Source organism: Copadichromis virginalis, linkage group LG13, assembly GCF_057382275.1.
Source record: "Copadichromis virginalis isolate Kocher_CV1m ecotype Utaka linkage group LG13, C_Virginalis_male_GT1.1, whole genome shotgun sequence".
NCBI lineage: Eukaryota > Metazoa > Chordata > Actinopteri > Cichliformes > Cichlidae > Copadichromis > Copadichromis virginalis.
This window is the reverse complement of record NC_140630.1, coordinates 13387140-13399499: the sequence shown is the minus strand read 5'-3', so window position 1 is coordinate 13399499 and position 12360 is coordinate 13387140. Positions and strand designations below refer to the sequence as shown.

Below are 12360 nucleotides of genomic sequence, written 5' to 3'. Positions count from 1 at the left end.
ACAGGGAGCAAGTCTGTAACCACTCGCAGTCAGTTGCTGTCTTCAAAGCGAATTTGTTGCATCAAGGCGGCGACATCTCGATGTAACATGGAGTCAGTCCGCTATTAGTTTATGACCGAATGGGGTCAAGATAGCAGTTACATGAAATATATGTGTCATAATAAAAAATTAACTGTTTATAAATTTATTGATAAAATTGTGAAAATTGTAACTCCATCGTAGTTTGTTTGCATTCATAGTCCAGCCACAAGCTCCTAGATTTGACAGAAATACTGACATTGTTACTATTGTGTAATTACTACACAAATAGTGATGTAGTGACTGCTCCAGTCTCTGAATGTTAAAAATAAATTCAATAAAGTCTCCAATTTTTCTTAGTCAGCTAGATATTCCACCATTTCTATCAGTTTACTTTACCTGTTTTTGATTTAGACATTCACATCCTTAAATTTCCAAATAACCAGTAGTCATGAAAGAGGAATACAAGTAGTGAAAGTTACTGATTGCAGCATTGACCATTAAAATAAAATATTATTTCTCAGATTAGAATGTGGGGTATTGGACTGTGGACTCCTTTAGGGGAGAAGATCGGCATGCAATTGGTGTAACATTGCTATTTATACAAACTCGTCTGGTGTCCCAGATATTATTCACATGTGAGAATAACTAAAATCCAACAACAAACAACAGAAATTCAAGGAGGATTGCCAGAAGCAGTTCAGGTAGAGCTTTTTTTTTTAATTAAAGCTAAGATCTTGTTAATGTGTGAGAGATTAAAGATGTTTTTAGAACTGTATTTTAGTGCTACAGGTAATTCACATGGTACTGTGGGAGCAAGAGATTAACAAAATAGACAAAAATATGCATTTCACCCGGTTTTTATTTTTATTTCCATTTCTAGGTGTCTAGGTCCAGACTAATCTGTCAGCTCTTTAATATTTGCACGTGCTCTGTCATTCTCAGTTCGCTTGTAATCACTAATTTTGATCATTTTCATCTTCAGAATTTTAGCCATGGGTCTTTATCGTATAATTATACATTCACAGCCGGCTCATGAACTGTCAAACAAAAAAGTCGTTAACATAGCTTGTGCATAATCAAAACAGTTTCTTTCTCACTGATATGGCCAAGAAATTCATTTTCACCTAAACAAAACCCACATCTATATGAAATGCAGTTGTATTTATTCATATTGTGTTGAATTTCCCTCATGAGCTGAGCTGATAAGTCATACTGTATGTGTGTTATATAAAAGATGGAGAGGAAATTAAATTGAAGGAGATGAGCGATGAAGTCAGACCTGCAAGAACAACACAACCCTTCAGTGTAGCGCACAGTTATTGTCATGTCAAAACACCAAACACAAAGTTAGATTTGCTTGAATACAAAAAAACCCACTGAAAATAAATTACAGTGAAACACCTGTACGAAACATAGCACTTTGGAGCTTTCACTTGCCGCATAGTTTTTGGGAAAAAGACAATAGCAGCAAAATATATTTAACTTAAGGTACTCCTTCATATCCACTGAGAAGGACAACGTCATCTCATAGGATATGCATAAACAACTGGTGTTTTCACTACCTGTGCCTGTGTGGGCGGGTAAGTTAGAAGCAAAAAAGACAACGGTAAGAATCACAACAGTATAAAACATGCGTTTAACAGTAGCATTTTAGCTTTTTTGATGCCTCCATGCAGTTTTTTTGTTTTTTGGAGCCAGAAGTGAACCATATTCATAAACTGAATAGGGGTGCTTTTGCAAAGACACACTTATTGGCCAGTTAGTGCTAACTACTGGGCTAAGATGATACTAGAATTCAATTCTAGTTTAATTGTTTAATTCTAAACAAACATCTTGGACAGTCTGTACAACAAAACAAGCCATAATATTAATCAGATAATCCACTAAATTAGACACATAGAGCACACACATAGTGAAGAGGTGCAATTTAATGATTAATGAATTTCATGACCTATAAATGTGAAAGCATTTTTTTACCATGCTGAACCATGCATTTTGATCCTGTAAAGTTGGATATTTTAACAGGAGTCTATGACTTTTTTTTTTTTTTTGTGTCCCGTTTGGATCTTTAGCCATCAGAATTGTTGTCTTAAGGCCAAGAAAGATGCCAAGCGGATTTATTTTACCAAGTGGATCATCATGGCCTTGCCATATTGGTCCATTTGATTGACCTTTATTATAATTATGAATTTATTTTATTTTCAGTTGCTACAAACGGGACAGACATGACTGGGGGATAGGACAGGGAGAAAGAATGAAGGAAAGAGAGGGAGAGAAAGAAAACCAAAGGGGAGAAGAGACGGTGAGAAGGGGGGGAAGAAAGAAAAAAACAAACAAACAAAAAAACAAAACACCTGGGTCACCTGTATGGAGAAAAAAAACAGAAGAGAAAGCAAACAACAAAGAGCAACATAATAAAAAAAACAGCACCATCACAATAAACTAGCTAGCAGTAGATATCAGTAGATACTAAATAATAAACGATATTGTGCAGCACGCAAGATAGACAGCGCACAATGTGCTTTGAGGCAGCAGCCAAGAAAGCTGTAGTCTGCGTCTGTGAATACCCGTGTGTACACCTGCGTGCATACCAACAGGAGTCTATGACTATTGGCTCAACGACTAGAAAATTAGCAGTTTTTGGTGCTTCTGGCTTGACTGTTCAGCTTGGAAGTCTACTGCTTGATTAAAATAAACTTTTTATAAAAAATTAAGTCCATCATTTATTAAAATGCAAAATTCTTAATTAAAATCTAAAACGTTATCGGTAAAAAAAAGTCATGTACGCTGCATATCTTCCTGTTTGCAGTATTACTGCGATATAGTTACAATATAGGTTTGCAGTCATCCATGTCATGGTAGTCGAGAGAGGTTGAAAAAAGTCGCAGCTTTTTAATGCAATCACACTATTCATACATTTTACAAATAATGCCATTATTAAATAGTAGAGTTAAAGTGGACAAACCTTGATAGAATCACTACAACTGAGGTTTGTGTGGTGGGTGGACCAAATAAAATCTGTTGATTTCTACGTACATATTTTCCATGTGTATATTTTTACACTGAGGGAAGAGTTTAGGGAGGTAGCTTGGCATCCAATTGTGGTGACGCGTCAGCACTATGCTCTGCTCTGCTTTGCTCCCTTCTGGGTGTTCTTGGAAACATGTCTGCCTTGTGTTGCCCTGCCAGGCCCTCGAGACGACTCCCAGTGCATTTCCATCTTTGCCATGTGTGCAAATGTTTGTGTGTTTGCATGTGTGCCAGTATGTGGCTGTACACCTGTTTTTGTCATTTTAACTTAATGTTAATGCCGAAGACAATACAATATATTTTACAGTACTGATACTATTTCTAATGTTTGTCTCTGTTCTGCCCAGTTCATGTATGTGGTGGTTTGAGTATATAAATATAATGCAATGGATAATAATAATAAAAATTCACTGCTAGAACTCCAAAATTCAATAGAGACTGCAGAATCCAATAAGTGCAGCTTACTGGTGCTTTTATGTGACAAATGACACACATCAGAGAGATTTGTCAAAGGAGAGGCAGAAATCTGACAGCTGTGATGGTTAGTCACTAACTTTCTCGCCTTACTCTCTGTCCCCTGGAGACGTGGCTGAACCACACAGAAACATGTTTGTATCTGTTGTACCTCTTTCTCTCTTGCACACACACAACCTCCACTTACTTATACAAGTTCACAGAAAGTACTCACTCTCCCTTCTCTTCCACTGTCCCTGTCTTGTGCAGATGGAGGAGGTAATAGCACGCATGCAGGATGAGAAAAATGGCATCCCCATCAGAACAGTGAAAAGTTTTCTAACCAAGATTCCCAGTGTTTTTTCAGGTGAGTTTTCTCTTCTCTTCTCTTCTCTTCTTTTCTTTTCCATTTATTGACTCAGACTCACCTGTTTTTTGGTCTTGAGATGCAGGCAAGATGCGATAAGCAATATAACTATTGCTTAAAAATGTTTTCATTAACACTGGCTGTTTTTGTGATCTGAATGCACTGTTTGGTTTTGCTAGAAGTCTCAGAGGTTTTGTGCATACAACCAACAGTGACATGTGAAGAGATCTAAAAAATGTTTTAACAGTGAGCAGAAATAAATGAACACAAGCACATAAATTTAAATCGCTAACTTAAGCAAGAAACACCTGAAATATCAATGGATATTTCGGGCTTGAAAAAAGGAACTAGCAGTCATCACATGACAAGTCTTCCATACAGAGCATGCAGCTGTATTGATTAATTTTAGATCTGGCCTATATAATTGCATAATTCTGTATAAAATATGCAAACAGCACAGCTAGCAAGCAGCTTTACCAGTTACATCTGCAGGAATGGAACAGAACTGCAACATATGGTGACAAGTTCTGTTGCTCTGCATGATTGCATACAACCTGATTTTCAATAAATGTGGGATAATGTGTGTGACAGGCAGGGGTGGAAGTAACGAATTACAAATACTCACGTTACTGTAATTAAGTAAATTTTTTGGGTACTTGTACTTTTACGAGTAATTTTTCAAGTGTGTAATTTTACTCATACTTGAGTACAACTTACACCATGTAATCTACTTCGCTACTTATAAAATCAAAAGTCACTACTGAGTACGCCCACAATTTGAATTAATATTCAAACCTTTCGTCTGCATTTTTGCAGCCAATAAGGCCGTGCAATCGCAACCGCGCCAATTTAAGACGTAAGCAAAGAATAAACTCCGCTGCAGCAGCAGGCACAGGTGTCTGGAGGTGCTAAATGGTGGAGTATAAACTACTTTATAGACGAAAGATTTGGAGACAAAGAAGCCAAAATGGAGACAGAGGACAACACTGTCAACCATGAAAACGACGTAGAAAAGACGGAGGACGCGTGCCCATACCTGGAGGAATTTTTCGTGTACAGAGGAAGAAAAGGAGACAGCGTCCAGATGCAGTGCAAACTTTGTTTGACCTCTACAGTCATTTCAGCTTACAAGACTTCAGCATCTAATCTAAAAAAACACATTGAGGTAAGAGGTTTTACAACTATACGTGTATGATATTGCTTTCTTATTTTTCATGTGTGTTAAGGTTACTAGTTTGGCTAAGATATTGTCACCGCCATTGGTTAGCCTGATATTAAAATAAGACGGAGCTAGCTAATGTGCGTGTGTGCATGCATAACTGAGCTACAATTCGTAGGAATGTTTTAGCTTATTATTTGGATAACCACCGTCATTACAATAAATTAAACTTGTAGTCATTTAAAACTCACAGGCCTACAATCAGCTGGCCTATTTAAAAAAACAAACAAACAAAAAAACAAACAAACTTGAACACAGTGCTGAGCTGCATCTCAAATTAATCTTCCAGCTCTCAGCTGACATGTACCAGAGCCCGATTGATGGATCAGTTGATCAGTATCATTGGCCTGATATAGGTCTATCATAGTGACATGGCTCTTAATCAGTAGGGTTATATGTTTCCCAATATGATATCTTTTTTTTAAAGAACATAATGTGGATTGGTTTTATTTGTTAGCTGTATGGGCAGCATTTTTGTGTATGTGATCCCTTTTCTTAAATTAGATTTGCTAGATACACATATTTTGCTCTCTTAGTATTTTTAGGACCTGACTAATACTGAAAACTTTAGGGTGATACTGATAAAAAGGAGTTAAAAATTTAGATACTGATACATTGGTCGATACTCTTTTTACAGATAGTATACATATTACAGAACTTAGAATGTATACAGAAATTCATGTTTTTTGCAATGATCGTTCAAAATTGGTTTACACTTGTGAATAAATACAGCAATATATTTGCAAGATTTGACCAATTCACCACTCTTTTATACTATGCTCAACAATCAAAGATTAGCTCAAGTCTAGTTGAATAATGTTTTAAAAATGTGTTTTCTTTTAGTGTTAATCACAGTGATGTTATGAAGTAATGTATGAACCTGACATATGATAATATTTATCTCTACAGAGGAAACATCCATCGAAGACTGAGCAGTACAATATCACTGTGGCATCAACATCTCGACAGCGAAAGACCACAGCCACACCAAACAAGCTCTCAGCAAATACACAAGCCAAGTTACCAGACCTGATGTTGAGAGCTGCAAACAAACATGTTCCACAAGCAACTGTTGACAAGCTTGTCATCAATTTCATATGTGAGGGTCTACAGCCATTTGCAGTGGTAGAACAGCCATCTTTCAAAGAATTGGTTACCACATTACAACCTCAAGCCAAAGTCATCTCCAGACCCACTGTCCGTGCCAGAATCTGTGAAGCTGCTGATCACATGAAGATGACTTTGGTTGCAGAATTGGATAAAGTCAAATTTGTTGCTACCACTACTGATTGTTGGTCAGCTCATCAGAAAAGTTACCTTGGAGTCACATGCCATTGGATAGAGGAAGCGTCCCTGGAAAGAAGATCTGCAGCACTAGCATGCAAAAGATTGAGAGGGTCTCACACATTTGACATGCTTGCTGGTGCGCTTGATGATATCCATTGCCAATACAAGATTAGAGGCAAAGTTGTAAGAACCACAACTGATAGTGGATCCAACTTTGTCAAGGCCTTCCACATGTTTGGGGCACAAAATGATGCAGATGAAGATGAAGATGAAGCAGACCCAGAAACTATTGACCTGACTGACCATAGGGACTACCATGAGGCAAGTGCAATTCTTGATGAAGACTCTGGTTTGGAGTATCAACTTCCGCCTCATCAGCGATGTGCATGTCACCTGCTAAACCTTGTGGCAACAACTGATGCTGCCCTAGCAGAGAGCATGAATGAAACCTACAAGAGGCTCTCCCGTGCAACCTTTGCAAAATGCCAGGCCATTTGGAACAAAACTGGCCGATCTCATTTGGCTAATGAAGTGGTAGAGGACAAGTGTGAGCTACAGATCATTCGTCCCAATGCAACACGATGGAATTCAACCTACCTTGCCATTGAAAAGATAATACGCATCATTGATGAGAAGGGGGAAGATGCCATCAGGAGCATTTGTGAGGAGTTCAAGGTGAAAATGTGAGTAAAATTGGACACCTACCAATATGGTTTCAAATTTTGTGAATTTTCCTTAATGGATGGTTAAAAACGTGAGCAGACTCTTAATATTAAATCAGAATATCCCTATTATAGTCATGGTGGGTTTTGTTGTTGTGTCTTACAGGTTGAGTCCTGCAGAAGTTGCATTCCTAAGGGAGTACTGTACCACCATGAAGCCACTGGTGAAAGCTTCAAACATCCTTCAGTCTGAGTCCACTTCCTTTATGGGATGGCTCCTGCCAGTAATCCAACAACTACTGTCCAAACTTAGCAGGCTGGAGACATCAAGCAAGACATGCGTGCCACTCATCAGAGCCCTGCAAAATGGCCTTCAAAAGCGTTTTGGAGCGATGATGGAGGATCCAGAGTTGGCTGCAGCTGCAGTCCTCTTACCCAAGTTCAAGACTTCCTGGACTGACAGAGCAGATGTAACAGAGGCTGGTAAGGATTCATGTGATCCCATTTTTGTGTATTTTTACATTTGAACACATGCTTAAGTGAGCATTTCACCTAATACATTGTAAGTTATTGATGGTCTGTCCTGAATACTAAACAATCCTTTTTGAGAATTTGCCGATTTTAAATTTGTGTTCAGGAATAATCACTGAAATTTAAATAACAAAATTGTGTTATCTACTTGCAATTACAGCCTTGACATACATCAAACAACATCAAACAACATCTTGAAACGACAGAGCATGAGAGTGAGGATCAGCAAAGAGAGTCATCTGATGAAGATGAATTCTTCTCCAGACCAATCTCCAGAAGGCTGCAAAGTGCAGTTGAGCTTGATGGTTATCTTGCTTGTGCCACAGACACCATGGAGCTGCTGCACTCCTTCTCAGCCATCAAAAACCTCTCTCTTAAACTGAACACAGCTCTGCCTGCTTCTGCTGCGTGTGAACGACTTTTTAGCTGTGCTGGTCTACTCTTCACTGCCAAACGAAGTCGGATTGCCTCTGTTAATTTAGAAAACCAGCTCTTGCTGAAACTGAACAAAAGGTTCAGAAAGTAAAGTGTGAAAGAAATGCTAAGACTTTAAGACACTTACCTGCCTGTTGTTCAGTGTATGGGGAAAAGTTTAAATGGTTCTACGCATGTTCAGAAACATTTTTGTCATTGTTTTAACAAACAAAATTCCTCCTTTTATATCTACATTTATTTACAAAACAAGTTACCTTTCTATACCTTGTTCATCTGAAAAATGTGCTTTGAACATAAATATTTATACTGGTGAATCGAGTTGAATGCCTGCTATTGACAACAGAATAAAACATCAGTCTGTTAAAAAGTAATTAATACTCTGAGTAGTTTTTGAGAACAGTACTTTGTACTTTTACTCAAGTATTTTTTTAACACCAGTACTTTTACTTGTAATTGAGTACAATTTAACCAGTGTAACAGTACTTGTACTTGAGTACAAATTTTGAGTACTCTTTCCACCTCTGGTGACAGGATAAAGGACCCACGCACACAGTGTTGCATGTTGTAAGGTATTTATTTACAGTGTATCCCACATCTCTGTGCAGCTTTCCAGCTGCGTCCCTGTGCTCTGCAAACCACACACAGCTCCCCCGTCAGGTCCTGGCGTCCTACTCAAATAGGGAAAGCATGATTAGACAATGGTCATCAGCTGTTCTGGTCAGCCTCCTCTGAATCCACACCTTGCAAGTGAGAGAGGAAGTCAGCCATGACTACGGACCACCTTGAACAAAAGGCTGGAGAGCCAGATACCACCGGGTGATCTAGACGTTGGCATCCTTCATGCGATGGAGCCACTGTAGCCGGGCGTGATCCGAACAGAGGCTGAAATGGCAGTCCAGGAGGTAATAGCGAAGAGAGTCAACAGCTCACTCTTTTTCTACTGTACTGTACCTGGCCTCCTGCTCTGACAAATCGTGCTGATGTATAGAGCAGGGCGGTCAATCCCCCCTTATCTCCTGGGACAAAGCTGCCCCCAGCCCCAGCCCAGGGAGGGAAAAGTTAGGAGTGTAGAGCAAGAATTCTTTACCTGCAAGAATGCTGCCTGGCACTGCTCCAAATCTGGAACACCCTTTTGGGTGAGATCAGTCAAGGGGCTGGTCAGGTCTGTGAAGCTGGACACAAAACTGGGCGTGGTAAAGTGGATAAACCAGCCCCAAGAACCGCCTCACCTGTTTTTTGGTCTTGAGATGCAGGCAGGATGCGATAGGAGTCGTTTTACCCATATGTTGACACACCTGCCCGCCTCCCAAATGGTACCCCAGATACTGTACCTCCCTCTGTCCAACCATACACTCCTTCTGGTTTGCCGTGAACCCCGCCTGCCTCACGGACTCCAGTACCGTGGCCACACGCTGCACATGCTCCGCCTAGGTGTCACTGTGGATGATGACATCATCCAAGTAGGAGCAGCACCCGGTCCATGAGGCACTGGAAGGTGGGTGGGGCTCAGAACAAATTGAGCAGAAGTGTCTCATATTGGTACAAACCATATGGAGTGGAGAAGGGCGTTTTTTTTCCTTGGACTCTGCAGACAAGGGAATCTGCCAGTACCCCTGGTTAAATCCAGTGTTGTGAAAAAAATGAGCATTGTCTAACCGGTCCAGGAGCAACCTGTGGGATTGGGTAGGTATCAAACACTTCATTCACCTTGCGGTATCAACAGAGAACTGTATAGAACCACCTTTCTTCACCACAAGAACTATGGGGCTACTCCACGCACTCTGTCTTCTCTTACTCCCAGTTATACCATTTCAGCAAATTCCCCCTGAACAATTTGCCTCTTATGTGCAGGTAACCTGCAGGGCTGTGAATGCACCGTCATGCCAGAGTGCATTTCAAAATGGTGCTCTGTGAGAAGGGTATGACTGGGCAGGGGAGAGAACACATCTTCAAATCACTGTTGCAATGCAGCAACATCTGCTCTCTGGGCCTGTGTGAAATGGTTATCATAATCGGGTAGGCAGGAATGGTGGAATTTGGCCCCTCAATCCTCATCTCTGTATTTAACCAGGCTCACCAGAGAAGTGGTTTCTTGGGCTTGGGGCATATTCTCTTGTGATAACCTCCCCAGTGTGTATAGCTCAGCTCTTAGGTCTAGAGCGTATTGAATCTTAGCTGGGCATGGACATTCATGCCAGTTTTCTTTAATCAGGTCTTATTCAGTCTTATTAAGTCTTATTCAGTCACTCCACCAGCCCTTCAGTCTGAGGGTGGTAGGTGCTGGTCCAAACAGGTTTAATGTCCAGTAATTCATATGGCTCTTTTAGTGTGCGAGACATGAACGATGGCATAGGTGAAAGGTTGGTCCTTATAATTCCCAGGTGGGAATCCCAGTGGTTGACTACCACCTGGCAGACATCTTTGAAGCTGTTCCTCGCTGCTGCAGTCAAGCTGAGAACTGCTGCCGGGGTTTTGCAAGAAAGCACCTGGAGCAACCTCATCACCCACTCCTCCTTTAGCCAGAAACATGCCTCCGCTGTGGCCTGAAAGACCTTGTCGAAGGTCTGTGGGTCATCTCCCTCCCCCATGCTGTGAAAGGACGTCACTGTGGCCGGTGCTGGTGAGGAACCAGCTCAGGCAACTCTCTGCAACACTTTTGTCTGGTGTCCAGACTGGTCCCACAGCTGTTCCAATCGACGGTGATGCACCGCTGCCTGCTCTCGATGCATCGCCATCACTGCTCTCCTGCAGATGAGCTACAAACCACACCCCAGCACAATGTGTAAAATGTAAACAAAAACAGGATTAAATTATTTCTAAGTCAATAAAACAAAATAATATTATTTTGTCAGTGATATGGCAACAAAAATAATACAATAATAACATTTTGAATATTGAAGCTAAAACATTTGTATGTTCAGTTTTAATGCTGAACAGGGGCATATTTATCACTGTATCCCCTGATTCTTTTATCCATATCCTGCAAGTGTCTCCACTGAAGACTCCAGACTGTAGTTTTTATAGTTACTGCTTGAGTTTTTAATGCATTGATGCCTGAGGACCAGAAGATCAAAGCAATTCACTACTGTTTTTTGACCTTGTCCCTTACAGGGATGTCTGTGGATTTTCTGATTCTTGTGATTGGATAATAAAATGAAATCCTCAAAGTGTTTCTTTATGTTGAAAAATGCAGTCCTTGTATTGTTGAACTATTTGCCCTTTGGCTTTCATAGAAGGGTGAAAAGGTAAATCGATTGCATTGTTATAGCATCACAGACAATTCAAAGTCTTTTATACCGCAAGCCAAAAATTCACCCCTTGATGTATACATCCACACAGGACTTTTTCTATCAAACACTTACACAACAATGATACATAAAGAAAGTTTTCAGGACCTAAAAATCAATGTTTTCTGTTTTTACTGGCATTTCCCCCCATTTTTCTGTGTTGTGCATGATACCTACTCCAATAGATTGTGCCACTATTTCATACCAAGATGCTTGATATGTCTGTGATACAAGAGGTCTGTGTGTGTGTGTGTGTGTGTGTGTGTGTGTGTGTGTGTGTGTGTGTGTGTGTGTGTGTGTGTGTGTGTTTTCAGTGTGTTTTTGCTGTATTGCATTTATATTTTTAAGTGAGCAACAGAGCCATGGCTTACAAAATGTCTGGCTGCTGGTGAAAATATTTCTATAGATGCTCAGAAATGTCATATCACAGAGGTCAATAAACACTTCATATTTCTGTTTTTTTTTTCAAAGCGATGTTATGGCATGAACCATTTACAGTTCATTCAAAAGCCTGAGTATAATTTTGTCCTTTATTTATCCTTAATTGTTATTATTATTAATATTATTGTTATTATTATTGTTTATTCTTTATTTAAGTATCAGCTTTATGTTGATTTTATGATTTTATTTTGTGTAGAAGATATTTTCCTTTACATTACAGTGTAAAATTATTTTTACAGCTTTTAATAATAATAATAATAATAATAATAATAATAATAATAATAACACAATACAATAGTACAGTTTCATACTGTATATAAATTAAGATAGATTTTCTTTCTATTATGTATAAGCATTAATGGTCAGCTGTTAATGCAACTGTGTGCTGTAGTATTTAAACAATACTTCATATATAATTTATTTTAAGAATAACATGGTGATTGACAATAGACAACTTCAGCTTTTGCTGGTTTTTCATGTTATTGACTTATTCTGAGGCATGCATGCATTTGTACCCACACACACACACACACACACACACACACACACACACACACACACACACACACACACACACACACACACACAGAAGAGTACAGACCAATCTATGGTCATGATGTTAATTAA

The 12360-nt window shown here is 39.5% G+C and overlaps 1 protein-coding gene across 2 annotated transcripts in view; it reads left to right on the top strand.

The window, feature by feature from the left end:
• The window catches only part of rgs7a (regulator of G protein signaling 7a), a 56723-nt gene that overhangs the window by 23877 nt on the left and 20486 nt on the right, over positions 1–12360 (top strand). For both annotated transcript variants that reach the window (XM_085477378.1, XM_085477377.1), the window contains exon 3: positions 3775–3871. In XM_085477378.1, the coding sequence (XP_085333504.1) occupies positions 3775–3871 (97 nt within the window). The remainder of the gene's footprint in view (positions 1–3774; positions 3872–12360) is intronic.